Source organism: Myxocyprinus asiaticus, chromosome 12, assembly GCF_019703515.2.
Source record: "Myxocyprinus asiaticus isolate MX2 ecotype Aquarium Trade chromosome 12, UBuf_Myxa_2, whole genome shotgun sequence".
Lineage (NCBI taxonomy): Eukaryota > Metazoa > Chordata > Actinopteri > Cypriniformes > Catostomidae > Myxocyprinus > Myxocyprinus asiaticus.
The window spans coordinates 21270729-21293783 of record NC_059355.1 but is presented as its reverse complement, the minus strand read 5'-3'; the positions used below and the strand labels follow the sequence as shown (position 1 = coordinate 21293783).

General features: G+C 37.9%; 1 protein-coding gene across 1 annotated transcript in view; it reads right to left on the bottom strand.

The window, feature by feature from the left end:
* LOC127449033 (syntaxin-8-like) overlaps window positions 1–23055 on the bottom strand; it is a 94947-nt gene that overhangs the window by 3334 nt on the left and 68558 nt on the right. The window contains exon 7 of the mRNA XM_051712129.1: window positions 4404–4505. Coding sequence (XP_051568089.1) covers window positions 4404–4505 — 102 coding nt within the window. The remainder of the gene's footprint in view (window positions 1–4403; window positions 4506–23055) is intronic.

The following is a 23055-nucleotide window of genomic DNA, read 5'->3' as shown; positions in this document are numbered from 1 at the left end:
AACCCTCATTCACACTGTCAGACTTCAATCTATGCTTTAAAGTGAGCTTCACACCCAGGCATGCCTGCTTGTTCCTCTTTTTCACCTCTGAGAAACTGTCACAGTCCTATAAGTAATCGAATAAGCTCTGTAACCCAATCACGCTGCCCCAATGACAACAATAATATTTGATAGACAAATAGATTAGTGTGCAGAGAGGGCAGAAGACCTGTGTGACCACCCAGGGGCAGAACAAAAGGACACACATTCTTCCCAAGTGTCCTTTATTCATTTAAAATCAAAGCCGAGGGAGAAAACTTCACCTCTAAACTTCAACTTGTCATAGTCATGGGATTTAAAAACAAACCAAAAGATGGGCCTAAATTTTCTCGATAATTTTTTCTGCCTCTACTTGTTGTCTATAACATTCTTCTTCCATTTATTCAAAGAGGATATTTGTAAATATTGATTGTAAACAAATTAAATCCATATGAATTTCACGCATGAAATTATCACTTCACAGATTCCAAAATTTTGCTACAGTGGGTCTTAGAGGGTTAAATTTACTAGCATTACAAATTAGGGATGTGCATTAGTAATCGAGTATTCGTTCTGCACCAGCTACTCAAGTATTAAAAACACTAATTGAATATCGCAATTTCATTGTCCTTTACGCATTCGCATGCCGTGAGCAGCACTGAATTACACTGTATTTTCCCACTGAATCTCTCACCAAATCTCTCAGTTACAAGGGGCGCTGTGGATGTGTGTCATTGAGGTGTTCTATGAGAGAAGAAGATATAATGGCTCCTGTGCTTTTGAAAGCAACTGTTATTACAATACTACAATTCTTACTGAATTATGCTCTATTTGTATTTGGTTCTTGTTGGTCATGCAAACCAACTTTTATTGGCGGAAAGAAAATGCGAAGTGAACCCCGAAGCTGATCAGACCAGTGTGTGTGTGTGTGTGTGTGTGTGTGTGTGTGTGTGTGTGTGTGTGTATTAAATCTCTGAACAAGGGCAGAGCACATTTTATAAAAAGCCAACTTTCACCACTAATTACATGTGGAATGCAAATAAATTTGATAGCCTTTATGTAGACTCAGGGTTTTCATCTGCGTGTTACCCTCATGACGTCAGCATTGGTTTCTATGCAAGCTCCAGGAGAATGGAAATGATTTTTTTTTTGTTCTTTTAAAATCTTTTTTTGCTTTCCAATTTTATTAATTCAGATTTTTCATTAAACAATTTTCCCCCAAAAGAAAAGCAGTTCTTTTTAGCTTATTTTGAAACCATTCTTGGTGATGTTTGTGAATAATACTAAATATAAGATTCACGTACATGTCATACGTGTTACTTTTAATGTGCATTTTAATTTACGAGTAATCGATTACTCATTTTTTGTGGGTTAAAATACTCGACTACAAAATTACTTGAAAATGCCCAAATTCACTTAACCACAATACAATGTCTAGGCTCATGTAAAAATTTAGCTAGTATCTATTCCCCAAGAGAATCTGTTCAGATAGTTCAGATACGATAAAATGATTTTGAGCAGATTGTTGAAAAGCACCCAACAAGCTTTGTAGCTGTGTATAGGATAGGTGTGTGAGGACGTGACCTATGCAAAAGCTCATGTTGATCTTCCTCTGGCTTTTAGAAAAACACATCAGAAATAAAGATTATTTCAACCAGCGTGAAGGATAATTAAACAAAAATAGTTTGACTGAAAAGAAGGAAATTAGTAGACACTTAAAAATATATAAATATTTTTTACTCAAAGAATTCTATGTGAAATCTTCTAGTACATTTAAGGTGAAAACCCTTACAGACGCTAAATGAGAAAGATACAGGAGACAGATAGAGAGAGTGTGAGCCTTGTGTGTCCACAGGACAGAAAGAGAGAGTTAAGACAGTTAGAGGCCAGTTAGAGTGTCAAACAAAGTCGGGAGATGTGGGGGTGGACGCAAGTGAGGAATAGAATTTGAAAAGAAAGGGGGAAAAACAGAAGAGGGGTACGAAAAACACGGCAGTTAGGAATTTTTCTATTCATCAACCCTGCGCACCCACCCCCAACCCCCTGCTCAGAATACATGAATATGGTTAGGTGTTAAATGCAAACGCAGGACAGAAGAAGAGGGGTAGTGAAATAAAGGAGTGAGCGAGAAATCATTCAAAACTCTGGCCTCCAGCTCTGGGATCTGCAAACAATCTTTGTGTCCTTGGGACAAACAAATGGAATATGTGTCACATAGAAGGAGCAGCATCAAGTGCAGTACAGTTATTTCCCAGGAAATCCAAGACTGATCTTTATAGGGCTAGCAGGGCTGATGCAGTCAACCTGGCTCCTACACTGCAAAGCTCTCACTGAAGAAACTAATACAAATTATCAGTTCTATCTATCTTTCACACAATAGATTTGCATGAGGAAGAGACTGAAATTTGTGTTGTTATTCATGTTAAGCAGTTTAACATGTCATTGTCAAATGGCACTTTGTCTTTTGACCAATCGTCATTGATGTCAAACCTGCCACAAAACGTCTTGATGTTGCACATTCAAATAATGACTTAGATTTGTGTATATCGTCACACAAAACTTTTGTTTGGCTTCAAAGCAGTGTTTTTTTGAAGAGCCTTTTTTTTGCTGTATGTACTCCCACACTTAGTAAGGCTATATATAATTTATAAATATATATAAATCCATGTTTCCTCTAGGAATTTTTTTCAGCAGCCAGAGGTGTGCCGCTGCTAAATGCATATGGGGAAAAACACTATGTATGTATGTATATGTATATGTATATATATATATATATATATATATATATATATATATATATATATATATATATATATATATATATATATATATATATATACACACACACACACACACACACACACACACACACACACATACATTTAATTTAGATATAAATATAATATATTACATTTATTTATCAACAACAAAAACAAAACCAGGCCAAATGAGCAGTGAAATGCACAATTAAAACAGACTAATGCTGTTAATTATACAGGGCGGGGGATCTTCTAACTTGATACATTGGGAAATATTAATTTTACAAATTTCATTTCAACCTATATACATTAAGTATATATACTATTTACACTGATATGTAGAACAAACACTAAAACGGTATTGGTTCTTTAAGAACACCGGCAATTCCCTCTGAACTATATCAGTGGCAGTTCTGCATTTTATTTTGGTTGAACGAATATTAACGAGAGTCACACGGCTTCTTTATTACAACTAAATGATTCTTTTTGCTGTTTCTGATCAACAACTGACTGTGACCAAGAACAGAAATGATTTGAAGAAAGACATTACTGATGCCAAATAGATTGTGTGTATATCGTCTTTGAACACATTAGATGGACAAGTCAATACAAACTTGTAAACTTTGTTTTTTATAAGATCCATTTTGGGATTTTATTAATGGATATCGAGATCGTTCAAATGAAGATTGCGATTAATTCGAGAATCTATATTTTTACCCAGCCCTAATCCCTGTAATTTTTATTCAAAGTCATACATTTGATTTTATAATTTCAACATAGCAAAATCCAATTCTTTTTGTGTACCCCCTGGAACCTGCTCACATATCCCCTGGGGTACACGTAATTATGGGAATTACTGCCTCACAAAATAATTGCACAAAATAGTCATATGGACTATTTTGTGGTAACTTTTATGGTGCATTTTTTTTAATTTTATCTTTTTGGAGTTTGAAAGCCCCTGGTCACCATGTATGGAAAAGAGCAGCATGAACATTCAGCAACATATCTCCATTTGTGTTCCACAGAAGAAAGAAAGTAATATGGGTTTGGAACAACATGAGGGTGATTAAGTGATGACAGCATTTTCATTTTGGGGCAATTTCTTCAATGAAGAGCTTAAGCAGATGGATATTTTGTGTCTGGTGCTTAAGAATACAGACATGCTTCAACATTTAACACATGTGAAATTATTTAAGTGCTCCAGAAATGGTTGGCTGACAAAGTGTGAGATCATGAATTCGAGAGGCTGTAGTCATTGATCATGACACAGAAAATGCAATTAACAAACAAACAAAAGCATCAGATGTAAAATAATGTTTTGCAGAACTTACCAGAAATCCATCTCTGTGGCTGTGTAAATGACCTCCCTAAATGTCTCTGCCTGATCTCACCTTTACTGCCACTCCAATAACAAACTCACAGATCACATGCAGATGGCCCTGCAAGAGCTCACAGCTTTGAGACTGATCATAACGTACAGACCTGACTTTGCCGTTTCAAGCTCTGTGACTGCTCTAGGTGGAGTCAAGAGAAAGGGTTGTAAATCTGAACAATGGACAGGCTTATTGTTGCCAGGCTCTTGATGCTGAGCACATCAACCTAAGGCAAACTCGGCAGAACACTCACCGCAAGAAGTGGACTTGGTATCCACCAGCTTGACTCTGTGCGTCTCATTTCGAATGCGGCTGTCCGTCTTGTCCACAAGATGTGCAAGGTCATCAATGATCTCTGAAATACATAAGCACAGTCAGTTAAGATGGGTGTACCATCTGATTACATTTAAGACATGCACATGTAGATATTAAAAACAGTCATAGTGGATTCAGGAGGAAATGTTCATACAGAGACACAAAAATGGTGCAACAGGCGACATGTGAAAGTATTCTCCAGCCGTCGCTCTGTGGTGTTTGTGTGGGTGTTATAGTGACCAGAAAGGTGCGCTTTTCTGCTTTTGGTGGCTGCCTGTGGCTTAACCGCACACCATCTTAAAGCCTTACTGACTTTTAAAGCCTTAAAGGAATTTTCCGGGTTCAGTACAAGTTAAGCTCAATCTACAGCATTTGCAGCATAATGTTGATTACCACAAAATTAATTTACTCGTTTCTCATTTTCTTTATAAAAGAAAAAGAAAAAAAAAAGCTCTTTTGAAACCGTGGATAATTTAACATTCAAAAAATGGCTCCCATTCACTTCCATTGTAAGTAACCTTGATTTTTGCTTTTTTTTTTTTTTTTTTTAAAGAGAAAGGAAGAATGAGTCAAAATTAATTTTTGTGGTAATCAACATTATGCTGCAAATTCTGTCGACTGAGCTTAACTTGTATTGAACTCGGAACATTCCTTTAATATATCCATATTTGTTCTGTTAAAATAAATTACAACTCAAATAATCAAACTGAAACTGTTACGGATTTTCTTTTTCAGAGTATGACATGTTGAGAAATATGCAGGTGAAGTTTCAAATCCATTTCATCCACTTACTACAGTATCTGGGAAGCAAAATGTAGGAGACACATTGTTCTCACTCTTTCTTCTTAAAATTAAGGTAATTATTCTGTGAAAATCTTTCCATTGCTTTCATGACAATGCATGAAACGTCATTCACAGTGGCTCGCTAGAACTTGCATTGTATAATGCTGTGTGTCCAGTTGTAGCAAAAACAACACAAGTTATCTGGCAAATATGTGAATGAGTTTAAGCACGAGTCAGTGTGAACGAAAATCTCTCATGAAGTCGTGATTTTGTAATTACACGTCAATAATTTCACTGATTAATAAAAACTTTGTTGTTTCTTACCAAAACCTATAAGAGGAATATGACACACAAGACCCATGGACAACTTGAAATGTTTGCATTATTTTATAAGCTTGAGTGCAGAGTCACTATCCACTGCCACTGTATTGAAAAGAGAGACCTTCTTTTGTATTCTTCAGAAGAAATTCATATGGATTTGGAAGAACATGAGCGTGAGTAAATGATCACAGAATTTTCATTTTTGGGTGAACTATTCCTTTTGATAACTAACCATTGTATCATGATTCATTACACCTTTCTCTCTGTTTCAGAGAGTCCTGGAACTATTCCATGTAAGATTGGAAAAGATGTAAGATATATATATATATATATATATATATATATATATATATATATATATATATATATATATATATATATATATATATATATATAAAGCATCACTGGCTTGAACTTCACTGGCCAGAGTGGTGTAGTCATCAGCATCCATGGCAACCTACTAACACTGTGTTCCCAGACATACTGCTTTCTCACTCATTGTATATTATATGTGATGTGGATGAAATGGTGTGGCCAGACCTAAACAAGAGACAGGAGGCCGCAGAATTATTCTTTTTTTTTTCTTCATCTTCACAGCATTCTTTTAGTTGCAAAAAGAGTTTTGAGCTTAGTTAATTATTTTAATTACAAAATAGTACTGTTTGAGTAGTAGTTTGAGCAGCTTTTGGGAGCAACATTGCAGATACCAAAAACAATAGTTTTTTGTGCTTTCCCCCTTATGAAAATTACCGACTGCAACTGAAAATGTGATTCAAATAACCATATGTAATTCAGTGTTTTAGGGGGGAAAAAATTATGTTTTGTGCAGGCATTACATTTGTAAATGTGAGTAAGTAGTACAGCACAGTGTGCTGAATTTAGAGCTTTGATTGAGTTTGCAGAGAATATACTTTGAGACTTTCCAGCCCCGTTTTTAAGTCTTAATCTGTTATGCGAGTTGGTACATTAACTTTGCAACACACGCTTGAGAAATACTGTTGAACTACCATCTGAACAGCATCTTCTCATTTTCATTTAAGCAGCTGAATTAAGCAGACCGTAAACTGCAAAGTGAAAAATTGCAGTATCTGACAAAATTAAAAGCCAGAAAAAAAAAGGTACAAAAATACAATGGATCATTACAAAACATGTCCAACACAATATTATTTATGACTAAATAGAAAGTTAATTAGCCGTATTGCTTTGGTTTAGATCTAGCTGTGTGGCTTTTCTCCTCTCAGCTCTAAAAACACTAACCGTGCTGAAAGCCTCTTTCCAGAGTACACACACAGAGAGAGAGAGAGAGAGAGAGAGAGAACAGGGAGATAGAGAGAAAATGAGTGAACAAAGAATCCAGAGGGGAAAAAAATGAGCGAGAAATAAAAAGGAGCACAAGAGAAAAAAGGTGATTAATGAGCAAATAGTTAAAGATAAAAAGAACTAGACAGAATGAAAAGGAGAGAGTGAGAAATAAAGGGAAAGAAAGAGAATGGGGGGGGGGATCTGACCTGTATGGGAATTTGAGGTAGAGCAGAACACATGCTCAAACTGAAACCATGACTGTAAAAATGAGTAGCTTACTGACAGAATTTCAATACCTAGCAGCAGCAAGCTGGATGTAATTCAGTAGAAACGGGAAGTCCTAAATTTTTTTTTCTGCTTGCCGCCATCAGTCTGCCAACTCAAATAAGCCATGCTCCACTGTGCAACAACCTGTTTTGATGGAGCTCGATGAAGAAGATTCTCCAACATATTGCAGACTCTGATACAGAAGCCAAATATATATACACACACACACACACACACACACACACACACACACACACACACACACACACACACACACACACATACAAGTATTAGGCACTTGTAAAAACAGCACAAATTCTCCTAGGTACACCTGCACAAAGTTTTTCTTGATTGTTGGCAGATAGGATGTTCCATCTTGGAGAACTTGCCACAGTTCTTCTATCTATTTAGGCTCCCTCAATTGCTTCTTCTCTTCATGGAATCCCAGACTGACTCAATGATGATGAGATCCGGGCTTTGTGAGGGCCATACCATTGGTTGCAGGGATCTTCTTCTATTCAATTCTATTTGCAAAGTGAATGTTGAAATCTAAAATTGATATTTCCAACTGATACACTAGAAGCAGAAAATATAAAATAACAGTTTTAAGGTACATTTTCTTGTGAAGAATATGCACCTAAGAATTTTGCACAGTACTATCTACATTAGGGCTGGGAAATTTAACCCGTTAAGTTTTGCTATTAATAGTTTTAGTTTAAGGAGTAAAAAAATAAAAATAACGCAATTAATGCAGCATCTGTTTTGTTTTGTTTTTTTCATGAAACTTTACGTGATGGGAGAAAGGTGTCTCGAGTTGTTCCTCGAGGGTTAGGACATATGCTGCCTGCCAGGAACAAACCCAGGCACCTTTGTACAATGTACCATCATTAATCGTGATTAAACATGATTAATCACAGAAAACTCTACGATAATAAAAAAAATATATCGATTTATAGACCTAATATACATCCTGTATATACAGTACATAATGGGCCATGTCAGCTGAGACAAATCAGTACAAATCGAGAACTAAGATGAAGCTAAAAAAAGCACAGACACAGAAACACAGTACCACTAAGAACACACTGTTTGCTAATGAGTATCAAGGAAGATTTTAGAAATGCATTAGAGAGATTAGGTGAAAGTGCAGTCACTGTAGATGATTCAAATTCATAATGGAGTCAGAAGTTATTCTGCACGCTGAATGCCTAGTGTGACTGCACCTTAAGAGGTTCTTCATTTTAAGCAGCTGCTGAATTTTAGCTTGTTTTGGGGTCACTCCACTAGGGTTGGTGGGGGGGGGAGAACACACTGATGACCACAGTGGCCTGGCCTGAGATGTGTGGTTGGATGGAGTTAAAGGGCTGCTGGCCAGGAACAGGTTCAAATGTCTTAATCTGGCAGCTCTAAGAAGCCAATGGAGAGATCTGAGCAAAGCCGTAACGTAAAGCCATGAGGATTTCTTAAGGATGAAAGCTATTTTGGCAGCAGAATTTTGGTTGCGCTCAAAAATGACAGATGCAGTCAGAGGTCAAGAAGAGAGTGCTTTTTACTTTTCTTTTTTAGTGACATATTGTCAGTTACCACAGAAAAATATATTTGGGCTTGCCCCTTTATTAAGACAAAAAAATAAAAAACACAATTACTCTTATGCTTAGCACAATGGACTTTAGGGCCAGGAGATATGAAGATATATATCGTGGCGACAATTTAAAGTGTCAATCGAGAGATTTTGCTATATCGTGTTTATTGCAAAATGTATATATCCACGTGCGGGGTGTATGCCAATCTATCAGAACATCATGGACAGGGTTTTTTAGGCACTGAAAATGTCAATGAAATTTAGTGCATGCAAACGCAGGCGAGTGCATCAGGCTTCCCAATTATTTGGGATACTTTCGGGTGCTGACCACAAAACTTACATGACTCATTTGAATTCTATGAGTTTTTTTTTTTTTTTTTGTTTTTTTACCTTATAGCGCTATGGAGGAAATCACACAGTTAGACAGCCCAACTGTCTAACCACTACTGACAAGGAAACAGCTACAACACCATTATGCACCAAATATAGGGTTTTTAAACTAAACATTCTCACCTTTACTTAAATTCTGTTCAAATTATAATATTAGATATTAGGAATTATACAACAGTTAGTTCAGGCCCTCAAATCTGATTGAACGAGACACATTCCATGAGTACTGATGTCTCAGAACATCAGCACTCAGACTGTTTGTATCACTCTGCTTGTGTTCATGGCATTCTCAACTAAAATGTAAGAGCAGCGCAGATGTGTAAAAGAGCAAGATGTGTCTTTTAATTTCTCCCTGTGACATTAAAGGTTTTAACCAGCAGGTGGTGACCAAAAATTTGTTTAGGTGTTATAAGCCAGTTAAGTTTGACGTGCAATGAGTCAGCGCACGTCAGTCAGCGAGTGGTTTCTATGACGTCATCGGCATTGTCTCTCACTTCATGATCGATCGGACTACTACAAAACTAGTAAAGCTGGGGAATACAGTTAAACAAACAGCTTCAGCATTTAGACTTAACACAGCTGAGACAACAGATGGAGTAATCAAAAATATACTCAAGGCGATTACCTTTTACCAAAGTTTCTGCTTTGTGAGGATAAATAAATATTCAACATGGCGGAGAAGACGGTTTCTATAGTAAATGTCTTTTGTGCAAAGGCTACCGCAAAATACTCAGGGGAGACCCCCTCCTCGGATGGACATTTTTACACTAGGAAAATAGAATGTATTTGACCAGAATTCTCATTATCTTCAGCAAACTGACTAACACTACACTACAGCTTGGGACTAGAGTCGCGACATGTGCAGGTAGTCGCACAAGCTCAATCTCTCTCTCGCAAACACACACGCTTGTTTCTCCAATGACTTGTTAGAAACAGCCCAAGTCATCAGTTCAAGTTCTGAAGTGACGTTTTCAAATTAGTTTCGAAGACATGTGCACATCTTTTGAACTAGCAACGGCAGATCCTTATCCGTGGCATAAGTAGTTCCTTGCACAAATGCATTTTTTTTTTTGTTTTTTTTTGACAGTCCTTAGTTTTTCCTATTTTTATTTTATTTACTTGTTTGTTGAACTGTTGTATAAAAGCAGTATCACACTCACAATCATGCTGTATGGCCCTAAATCGGCACGGATGTGATTACCTGCGGCACTATGAATCACAGCCATGCTGATGTAGGGCAATACAGCACCCTTGCTCGTGTGACATTGCTTTGACAAACTGGTCATGTTTGCCTTCAGATATTCATAAATTCTCTATAGAGATGACTTAAATCAATAAATGTTTATTTTCTCTTTTGCATTGTTTTGAGAAGATTGAGTTTCTTGAGGGAAGTTAATAATAATAATATTGGTCAACAACATTTCAGACTGAAATGTAGCATAATGTGAAATTTAGTATAGTAAGTTTAATTTAAAACTAAGTTGTGTTGTTTGTTTGTTTTTTAACTCTTGTGGCATGGGGGGTGTGGTCATGTGTCTGTCTGCGGGAGAGGGAAAGCGGTAAGGCTCGTCACCTGGGCTGTAATTACACTAACACCTGTCTCTCATATAGTGATGGTGGAGGGACACCTGATAAGGCCTGCCAGAGTGGCAGAGAAGAGAGAGAGAGTGGCCAGAGCAACAGACCACAGAGAAAAGCTATTTTGAGTTGGCCACCCAGAGCCATTTTGCTTTATGTTTGAATGTGTGTGTGAAGCTAACGAGAGAATAAAACATTCAGCTGTTCGCTGTCTCCTGACTCCTCCATTGCCTATGAACCTATTTTTAATCCCACTTTTTTTTTTTATTTTTTTTTTTTTACATCTGGCACCAACAATCATCCATGCGATTATCTAATCAGCCAATCGTGTGGCAGCAGTGAAGCGCATAAATTCATGCAGATATGGGTCAGGAGCTTCAGTTAATGTTCACATCAACGATCAGAATGGGGAAAAAATTTGATCTCAGTGATTTGGAGCGTGGCATGATTGTTGGTGCCAGATGGGCTGGTTTGAGTATTTCTGTAACTGCTGATCTCCTGGGATTTTCACACACAACAGTCTCTAGAATTTACTCCGAATGGTGCCAAAAACAAAAAACATCCAGTGAGCGGCTGTTCTGTGGACGTAAATGCCTTGTTGATGAGAGAGGTCAACAGAGAATGGCTAGACTGGTTTGAACTGACAAAGTCTATGGTAACTCAGATAACCGCTCTGTACAATTGTGGTGAGAAGAATAGCATCTCAGAATGGGGGGGGGGGGGGGGTGAGTCTACACAATATTAGGCAGGTGGTTTTAATGTTGTGGCTGATCGGTGTATATCATTATCGTGATATAAAATGTTTCATATCATGATCTAAGATTTTGGTCATATCGCCCACCCCTAATGGAAGTATATATGCTAAACCATTGCACCAGAATAAACAGTAAATTACACATGGTTTTGAAAGTATATCCACAATACCATAACTGTCCACAAAGTACTGTTAACATGAAGCAAAGTCCAACCAAAGGAATAATGTTGGTCTCGCAAAACTATAAGTTAATCCATCTAGAACTGTGGTGTCCTTCACTAACAGATGACTGACAAAATTTTGCAGTTTAACACATTTTTGTACTGAAGAATGAATGTACTGTAAATACTAGAGTGAAAATATGAGCTTCCCATTTCTGCTTTTAAACCTTACAGAGTGCCTTGCCCCATAGACTCCCATTGTCAGTGCATTACTGTACACAAGATTTTTGTTTGTTTTGAAAAACTGATTGACAAGTCAAAGATATTTTTTGTGGTAACTGACAGCATTTAACGGATGCTGTACACTGTAAACCCTGAAGCTGTCATTACTTGAAATATCAAGTTTTCGGCTCATAACAAATATTTAAGTTCACTGAAATTATTTATCTTAAATTCAGACTTAATATTTTGAGTGTTAATAACTCAAAATGTTGAGTACAAATTGAGGCTATGGGAAATACCCACAATCCCTTGCATTTCAATTATGTTTCCTTGGTCAAAGGGAGTACATGGGGACATTTAAATAGTTGTTATTTAGAATTTATAGAGGTTTTAGCACTTTTGTAGTATTATGTTATTTTGTTGCAAATAGTTTCGTGTGATGTCACCATTAGGTTGATCAGTGTTCCATTTGGTCAAGGTGGAGCCTGTTAACATTATCACCGCTCTACTTGTGCATGTGCAACTGAAGTACAGGTATGCAGTTCTGTGGAGAATTATTTAATAACTGACCTAGAATCAGTTATCATCTTTATTTGAGTTGTGCTATTGTTTGACCTAAAATTGAATCACTTCAACTAAAATGATTAACAACAGTAGTTAAAAACATTATTTAAATAGCAAATCTGAGTTAAGTCTACTTGCATCTAGTTAACTCAACTTATACTGTATAGTTAAGTTCAATCTATATGAACACCAAGTTAATTGAACTTAAATACTCAAGTTTTGGGATACCGCTGTTGGGCCTCATGTATTCAGATAGAAGACAAAGGCAGGCCTAACAGTCAAAAACATTCCTCAAGCCCTTCCTTCCAAGTCAGATGTTGTACTGATAAAAATCGCGCCAAAATCAAACAAAGGGAGTCCAAAACAGACTACAGATCCATGAAGTCTTGCCCTCTAAAGGATCGAGCTCTCAACTCCTATTGGATGAGGCACACCACAGAACGTCCCTCAAACATGACATCATCAGGACTTCAAATAATTCTGAAATGCTTCCAAAGTTGCTTCCAGCGACTTTGTTCACCGAATACGGACGTAGCTTTTTGCTGTTCTCCGGTGCAACCTCGTGGCATAAGGAAGTAATGTCCGACTTGAAACTGTAGCCATTCAATCTCCATCTCACTGGACGAGTTGAGATTACTCTGTGTTCAACCGAACACTCTAACGGATCCGAAGGAGACCGCCGAGCAATTCGCATCTTCATCCGTTGGCCTACAGAAGTGAAGAGATTAAAGATTTCTCTTCCATCTTCAATCAAGTCGACATTTCTGAGTTCTCCGCCAGCCCGCCGTGAATCAACAGCCGTACCGGCCGCCGACAGCGCGAGGAAACGGCTTCCCGTCATCACCCGAGCCTCAAGGAACCAGGTCAAAGTTAAATGACGGAGGAAAACACATTCTACCTGTGTCCTCATGCGATTCAAGTAAGAGGTTTACGTCTGGGCAGAGATAGAATATTATAGTGTGTTGTTCTTGTGTTTCAAGGTTTTTGCTTGTACAGTTTACGGACCGCTATGTCCGCTCATTATTAATACTCAGGGTATTGATTATCACGAATTTGTTTTGCTGTATTGTGGTCCAACCAAATTGGACTGTTGTGCATTTTCGCCATCGCGGGTGAGACAGCAACTGAGTTCATCTATTAAAGAGTCAAATAACAAGGGACTTTTACGAGCCCTGCGTCTCTGAGTGATGAACACGGCTGCTTTATCTCCAGCTATCGCGAAATCAGCTTTCGGGCTGTCACTTAATCATCTCTCTCTCTCTCTCTCTCTCTCTCTCTCTCTCTCTCTCTCTCTCACTAACCACACTGACACACACACACCTTATGTGTTATAGGATTATTTTGTTTCCATATCTAATCATGTCACTGTTTAGTTTGTAGTTGTAAGTCGGAAGTTTATTGACTGCATTGTATTAATTATTAATTGATATTACTGCATAAATAAACTTTTGTTTATATAACAAAGAGAAGTGTTTTGGTTTGTTTTGCATACGCCTGTGTCATGCTGATGGGATGTCAGTGCTCGGATTCAAACCTTCATTCATTGTTTTTTTCCCGAAAATCGATATTCTTCGGATGTCGATTTTCCTAAGAAAACAATCTAATATTGAGACTGTTTTACTATTCGGTTATTAGTCCCTAATTCCAGGGTGGTGCCCGTCAATGTTAATCCTTATTAATATTCTATTGATTTTTGATAATTGATAATTATCTTTGATGATTGTTGAATTTGAAGGATCAATAAGCTAGTGTTAATTTTAATTAATGTTTCATCGACGTTAACAATTAACGATTATCTTTGATAACTGTTGATTTAAAGGATTAAAAAAAGCTAACATTGATTCTCATCAATGTTCTATTGATTTTAATAATTAATAATTGTCTTTGATAATTATTAATTATTGCTAATAACCAAACTTGCTCCTAAACGTAGCACACTACATTTACTGGAGTCCCATATGAGGTTTTAATGAGTTAGATACAATTAATTAATTTAAATATTGATTAATAACTACAGAAATAATTATTAATTATTTCTGATAGTAACACTGATCTAAACAACCAGTAAAGCCCTACACCGCATTACTCAATGGAATTGAGGGAACGAGTTTACTCAAATTATGGCAATACATTTATTAGTGTTTTTAGTGTGTGAAGCTTAAATTGTACTGGATCCAAAGCATCAAGGACATTATTTACTTGAGCTGAAAATGTCAAAGCTGCACATTCTTAAAGCCTCTGCAGCACACATTCAGCAAAGAACTGCAGCAAACCTGGCTCAACCTGACACTGTGTTTGTGGTAATAGACATTTTGGATGTCCACCAGGGGATACAACAAATGTGGACATGGTAATGGAAATCATATCATTGATGAGCTAGCATCATTTGCAAGAGACATCCAGTACTGAAAAGTCTTACACACATTAAATGATTCTTATTCATTAGAGAATACAGTAAAATAGACAGAGTAGAAAGTGCCCCAAACATGAATATTTGGCTTAGTAACTCACTACTGGCAGCAGAGGACTCATGGGAAGACAGGCCTGCCTGCTTGTTCCACTCACACAAGTTTGCCATTCCAGTGACATAATTCTCAATTTCCGAACTCAGTGTTTGCACAGATTTGTGACAGCTGCCTTCTCTGGCTCGGGCTGCAACTATCAGCCACATTACAAAGCATTGGCAGTTCCAAGTAAATGCTGTTTATTTGAAATGTTATTCTAGAGAATAAACCTCTAAACCCACACTGTGGACAGGAAAAGTGCATTCACACAAACACAGAAACACATAGTATGCAAGTAAATGCGTGTTTCTAAAAATTTCAAATGTATGGTATACGGGTATACTTACAATTATACAGGTTTAATATGTACCATCAGGGGTATCATGCACATATACATTTTTTTAATAAACCAAGCAAAATGCCCACTGAACTTCACAGCAAGTGATCATCTGGCATTTTAGTTCATACATTTTGATAATAACTCATGAGAAAAAAGTTCAAGCTTTAGGTGACATGAGGGTGGGTAGATGACAGAATTATCAGTTTAAAGCAATAATTTGCATAAGGTACAACTCAGTTGGACTATTCAAATTTAGATATGTGAATGGGTGATTTCTACCACAGCATTTAAAGACTCTCTTTTTTTAAATACAATAATTGTGCAACTTACAAAAAAATACAAATAAATTATTTTGGAACTTGCATTCAAAATCCACTTGGCTCAAAAATCTGAGGGGCCATGTGCTCAGAAAACATATCTACAATTTATCTGTTAGACCCCGTTTACACCTGGTATTAAGATGCATTTTTGGTGATCGGATCACAAGTGGTCAGCGCTAAATACAGTTCTAATGGGGTTTAAAAATTTTTGTGATCAGATCACAAAAAACACATACGAATGTGGTCAAAAACGCATATGACCACATCGCATTTGAGGTGTAAACGTGAATCTGTCCTGAAACAAAAACTAAACAGCGATGTGTTTCACCTCACCACGTGATCGGATCACCCAAGATCTTAATACCAGGTGTAAATGGGGTCTGTGTGACAGTACTGTAATTTTGTTTAACTCATATTTAAATTTTTTCACAAATCAATTTGAGTTCAAACAATAACTGGCAGACTCCACTGCAGTGCTACCACTGGGCATGCTGTTTAAGAACCCAGCTCAACAGTGCTTTTTGAGGAATTCAGTGTTTTGTAATGGAATATAAAAGCAAAAAAAAAAAAAAAAAAAAAAAAAAAAAGAAAGAAAGATTTTATGGACACATTAATAAAAACAGTCCTCAGTCTGTACATTTTCTGCTGTGGTAACAGCACAAATCTACACAAATTACAAAAATTAGTGTGTTCCATTAATCCAATATAATAGACCATTTCAAAATGTAAACAAAAACAAAGGAATTAGAATGGTCCAGACGAATTTCCGGATCCTTTCAACAAAGTCTCTTTTAAAGGCAAGTCAGTCCACTCGCGGCCGTTTTTGGAATGCTCTTGGGCAGTTTGGGCAGCTATTTTTCTATGTAAATAAGTGGCATGAAAGTGCAGCTCCTATCTACTTGAATGGGGAAAGACTGAAATCTCCAAAACGGTTGGTCAAGACTATGATAAAAGAACATATTTTAAATGAGCAGTAAAATCTGACAACACTGTGCAGCTTCACTCGAGCGGTCCGGCTTCTCTGGGCCTCAGCACTTGAGGGGAATAGCGGCCCGGCATCATGGCCCGTCAGCCGCGACACGTGCTCCAACTCACACCAGATTCTCCCCACTCCGTTCCTGGACCTGCAAAGATGCCAGTAGGTTGAGACCGGTCTCCCGAGGAGAGGCCCGCACGGAGAATCTTCATTGGGATCACGCAAGACGATGATCCACGGGAAAAGCGTGTCGTTCCGTCAAAACTGGTATAATAAATAGTTTCTTTACCTCATATTATGCTAAAAACGCAATTATACCGTCTTGTATAGCTAATGCGCATGCGTGTTCTGGAGTTGATTGACAGGCGATTTCTGTATCTAAAAGGTGATTGGCTATTTTACCTGTAAGACAGGTTGACCGTTGGGCGTTCTAGTTTCTCCCATTAATTTTAATAGAAGTGGCCCAAATCTGCTAAACAGTCTCCGTTTTGACAAGCAGGAAATGTTCATGGAACAATGACGTCACTTGACGTTACCAATGAATAGTCCTTGAAATGGTCTATAAACAAAAACTGTTTAAGGCATTTATATGATTTATATTAAGCATAATCGGTGTTAGATAACGTGTGTAAATGCAGTCACTGTCTCAAAGGGTTCATGAAATGGAAAATCAAATTGTACTTGATATTTAGACATATAAGAGGTAACTGTACTATAAAAACATACTGTAAATTTCAGAACTCAAAACATCCTCCCCAGTCTAAAAAGAGCATGTATAGTCCCCACCTGTTTGAAACGTCTCGTTTAGAAAACTGTGTTCGTGACATCACGAGACATTGCTCAGTTGTATTTACACTCCACAAAATGTCTCATCGCACCCTTGGGCCCCGCCCACTGGCGTTTAGTTCGTATCGTAAACAGAAAAGGAAAGAGACAGGCCTAGTGACCAACTATTTCTGAACATCAAAGGGGATGCATATGGACTATTTTGAAGTTTTTTGTGCATATAACATGAATTAAACAGACGTCTTTGACTGTTTATCATGTTTAGCATGCCACTTTTAAAGAGCACCTATTATGGTTTTTAAACGTGCCTAATTTTGTTTTAAAGGTCTCATACAATAGATTTACATGCATCCAAGGTCAAAAAACACTTTAATTTGCTCATAATTTAAATTTCAGCATTACCTTTTTCCCCCAGTGTCAAAAACGACTCGTTCAATGTTCCGTTCTAAAGGATTCATTCTAAACTCCTCCTTTCAGAGAGCCTACTCTGCTCTGATTGGTCAGATGTTCCAGTCTGTTGTGATTGGTCTACCGCTTAGTGACGTGTTTGAGGGTGGGTCAAAGCTGTTTGCAAGCAGCCAATGAAGACCAGAGGTGGGTTTTTTGTCATCAAATTACGTAGGTTAGTACAGGGAGTCAATAACTCCATTTGGGAGTCAATAACTCCATTTGTCGTGCACTCTGGTTTTTGAAACTTTGCAGACTTGTTTACATTCAAAAACAGCTATATAACACACTGCATGAAAGGTAATATTTGAAAAACCATAATAGGTGCCCTTTAAAAGATGCAGTGTCAAGTTACAATTCAGAAATGGAGATGCCATTCAGTTTCATTCAGCTGCTCTGATTGCTGTTCTTGCGCCCATCTGTGCTATTTCTAATTGTTGTTATATGTAAACAAGCACTAGCTGGACGTCTTTGACTGTTTAGATGTGTTTCTGGCAATCTGCGCCTCAGTGCACCAATGTGTGTGCATCTTGTTCATCCTGCTATGGACTGTGTATGTGCAAATATCAGCATGGACTGCTTGTGAACCAGTCATAATACAATTCAAGCCTTGCAAAGGAACCGTTACTGAAGAATGGGGTAGTCAAAAACACTGGGACTTGACTGCAAAATCATGAGTAAACAGTTTCATTCATGAATATTTCATATGTCTTGACTGTTTGATAGTTATAGTGCTAATGAGCTTGAGTGAACATTTTAATATAGTAGGATGCAATGTGTGTTGTGTGTAAACCCTGAAATTTTGTTTTATCATGTTGTGGAGAGCTTGTTTATTCTCTTCCGATTGAGTTTCAAATATGGCTGAATTTGCGGGGCTGCACAATGTTAGCCGATCAGAACAGTAGGCATTTACATTGAAGTTTAAAGGAGAGGCTGTGGCCAAAACCGAGCATTTCAGATAGAGGGCCAGAAACAGTGTGGAAAATTATCATTTATTATTAAACTATGACAGTTTTTGTGCAAATAAATAACAAAAAAAAAAAAAAAATATATATATATATATATATATATATATATATATATATATATATATATATATATATATATATATATATATATATATATATACACACATATACACACATACATACATACATACATACAGTATATATATATATATATATATATATTATGACCCCTTTAATAAAACTATCCAAGTCCATCAATCTATACTCCATACCCATAATGACAAGGCAAAAACCAGATTTATCAAAAATAAAAAAACTGAAATATCACATTGACATAAGTATTCAGACCCTTAACTCAGTACTTAGTTGAAGCCCCTTTGACAGCAATTACAGCCTCAAGTCTTTTTGGGTATGATGTGACAAGTTTTGCACACCTGGATTTGGGGATTTTCTGCCATTTTTCTAGGCAGATCCTCTCAAGCTCTGTCAGGTTGGATGGGGAACATCGGTGGACAGCCATTTTCAGGTCTCTCCAGAGATGTTTGATTGGGTTCAAGTCTGGGCTCTGGCTGGGCCACTCAAGAACATTTACAGAGCTGTCCCTAAGCCACTCTTGCGTTGTCATGGCTGTGTGCTTAGGGTCATTGTCATGCTGGAATGTGAACCTTCGGCCCAGTCTGAGGTCCTGTGCGCTCTGGACCAGGTTTTCATTAAGGATATCTCTGTATTTTGCTGCGTTCAACTTTCCTTCAAACCTGACCAGTCCCTGCAGCTAAAAAACACCCCCACAACATGATGCTACCACCACCATGCTTCACCGTTGGGATGGTATTGCGCAGGTGATGAGCGGTGCATGGCTTCCCCCAGACATGACGCTTGGCCAAACAAATTACAAGTGGGCTTTCATGTCTTGCACTGAGGAGAGGCTTCTGTCTGGCCACTCTGCCATAAAGCCCAGATCGGTGTTGCAGTGATTGTTGTCCTTCTGCAAGTTTCTCCCATCTCCACACATAATCTCTGGAGCTCAACCAGAGTGACCATCGGGTTCTTGGTCACCTCTCTTACCAAGGTTCTTCTCCCCCGATTGCTCAGTTTGGCCAGGCGACCGGCTCTAGGAAAAGTCCTGGTTGAAACGTCTTTCATTTAAGAATTATGGAGGCCACTGTGCTCTTGGGAACCTTCAATGCAACCTACATTTTTTTGTTGTCGCCTTCCCCAGATCTGTGGCTGGACAAAATCCTGTCTCTGAGCTCTGCAGGCAGTTCCTTTGACCTCATGGCTTGGTTTTTGCTCTGATATGCATTTTTTAGCTGTGAGACCTTATATACAGTTGTGCTCAAAAGTTTGCATACCCTTGGAGAATTGGTAATATATGTACCATTTTTAAAGAAAACACGAGTGAGCAGGCAAAACACATTTCTTTTATTTCTTATGGGATTCATATTCAACTGTAGGTTATAACAGAATGGCACAATCATAAAACAAAACATGGCAACAAAGAAAAAAATGAAATGACCGCTGTACAAAAGTCTGCATACCCTTAGTTCTTAATACTGTGTATTGCCCCCTTTAGCATCAATGACAGTGTGCAGTCTTTTGTAATCGTTGTGTATGAGGCCCCAAATTCCTGCAGGTGGTATAGCTGCCCATTCGTCTTGGCAAAATGCCTCCAGGTCATGCAAAGTCTTTGGTTGTCTTGCATGAACCGCACGTTTGAGATCTCCCCAGAGTGGCTCGATGATATTAAGGTCAGGAGACTGTGATGGCCACTCTAGAACCTTCACCTTTTTCTGCTGTAACCACTGGAGGGTCAACCTGGCCTTGTCCTTAGGATCACTGTCGTGCTGGAAAGTCCAAGTGCGTCCCATGCGCAGCTTTCATGCAGATGAATGCAAATTGTCTGCCAGTATTTTCTGATAACATGCTGCATTCATCTTGCCATCAATTTTCAAAAGATTCCCCGTGCCTTTAGAGCTCACACACCCCAAAAACATCAGTGAGCCACCACCATGCTTCACAGTGGGGATGGTATTCTTTTCACTATAGGCCTTGTTGACCCCTCTCCAAACATAGCGCTTATGGTTGTGACCATAAAGCTCTATTTCGGTCTTGTCACTCCAAATTACAGTGGGCCAGAGGCTGTGAGGCGTGTCAAGGTGTTGTCGGGCATATTGTAACTGGGCTTTTTTGTGGCATTGGCTCAGTAAAGGCTTCTTTCTGGCACCTCGACCATGCAGCTCATTTATGTTCAAGTATCGTCATATTGTGCTCCTTGAAACAACCACAATTGTCGGGCACTTCTCACGCACCTTACAGTCTAGCAGCTGATCCCACAAAAGCTCAATGGGGTTAAGATCCATAACAATCTTTTCCAATTATCTGTTGTCCAATGTCTGTGTTTCTTTGCCCACTCTATCCTTTTCTTTTTGTTTTTCTGTTTCAAAAGTGGCTTTTTCTTTGCAATTCTTCCCATAAGGCCTGGACCCCTGAGTCTTCTCTTTACTGTTGTACATGAAACTGGTGTTGAGCGGGTAGAATTCAATTAAGCTGTCAGCTGAAGACATGTGAGGCATCTATTTCTCAAACTAGAGACTCTGATGTACTTATCCTCTTGTTTAGTTGTACATCTGGCCTTCCAAATCTCTTTCTGTCCTTGTTAAAGCCAGTTGTCCTTTGTCTTTGAAGACTTTAGTGTACACCTTTGTATGAAATCTTCAGTTTTTTAGCAATTTCAAGCATTATATAGCCTTCATTCCTCAAAACAATGATTGACTGACAAGTTTCTAGAGAAAGATGTTTCTTTTTTGCCATTTTTGACCTAATATTGACCTTAAGACATGCCAGTCTATTGCATACTGTGGCAACTCAAAAACAAACACAAAGACAATGTTAAGCTTCATTTAACGAACCAAAAACTTTCAACTGTGTTTGATATAATGGCAAGTAATTTTCTAGTAATAAATTAGTAATTTAGCATGATTAATCAAGGATAAGGTGTTGGAGTGATGGCTGCTGGAAATGGGGCCAGTCTAGATTTGATCAAAAATTACTTTTTTCAAACAGTGATGGTGCTGTTTTTTACATCAGTAATGTCCTGACTATACTTTGTGATCAGTTGAATGCATTGGAGCATGCGGAACTTGAATTCGAGTCATGTTGGTGGATCATTTAGGATGCTCTGCCTTCTGTTGCCTATTCTGGTGTAGGGCTTTACTGGTTGTTTAGATCAATGTTACTATCAGAAATAATTAATAATTATTTCTTTAGTTATTAATTAATATTTAAATTAATTAATTGAATCTAATTCATTAAAACCTCATATGGGGCTCCAGTAAATGTAGTTTACAAGGCACATACATATATATATATATATATATATATGTATTATGTAATATATTATATATATATATATATATATATATATATATATATATTACATAATACATACACACACACACACACACACACACACACACACACACACACACACATAGGTATATGTAAAAGAAAAATGAAAGGTGGGCATGTCCTGTGCCTAAAACAACTTATACTAAATGTGTATTCATGACTATTAGCCATTCATGTGGGACAGAAGTGTGAAATTTGGCCCACAAAAATCAGCAAATACTTTAGGATATCCTAATGTCCACACTGCATGTGATGCTGTTAAAATGTGATCCCTCTGATAGAGACAACAATCAGACACAGATGTTCTCTCATATGACCTCATATATGCCTTTTCTTTCTCACCATCCCACCATCATCACAGATGCTTTGTGCCGGCCCACCTCCAGATCCATTATAGCACCCGCCTTTCTCTAAACAACTGGTCGTGATTAGCTTTTATTCAGTGCCAGCTGCCTTTCACAAGGATAACCCAAAGCAGTTCACAGGTCCATTTCCATACCTGTTTGTAATCTGCAATGGGACACTTCCGATTCTGGGAATAATAATGAAAGAGTGGTTTGCTCCTGGACCTGAGCCGCCTTTCCAGGCGCTAATGCCAATCGTTTGGAAAAAAAGTCATTGCAAATCCTAGAGAGGCGGTCTGCAAAGGAAGGGTGGATGTTGACAATCCGTGTCCTGTCCTGTCATCTCTGCCAGCTCTCTCCTACTCTGTCTCTGTCTCTTGCAGCTTACAGCAAGCAATTCTAGAGTTCCCATTCCTTTCCCAAACAGAGTCTTCCAGCAGTGACTCATCGAAGAGATTCCTCTGCCTTAAAATCTGTTTCCTATAAATTAGTCTGTGTTATCAGAACATGTCTCACGCTACAGGCTTTTCTTGTGCGAAACTATTTCTGAGTCATTAATGAGTTTCCTATTAT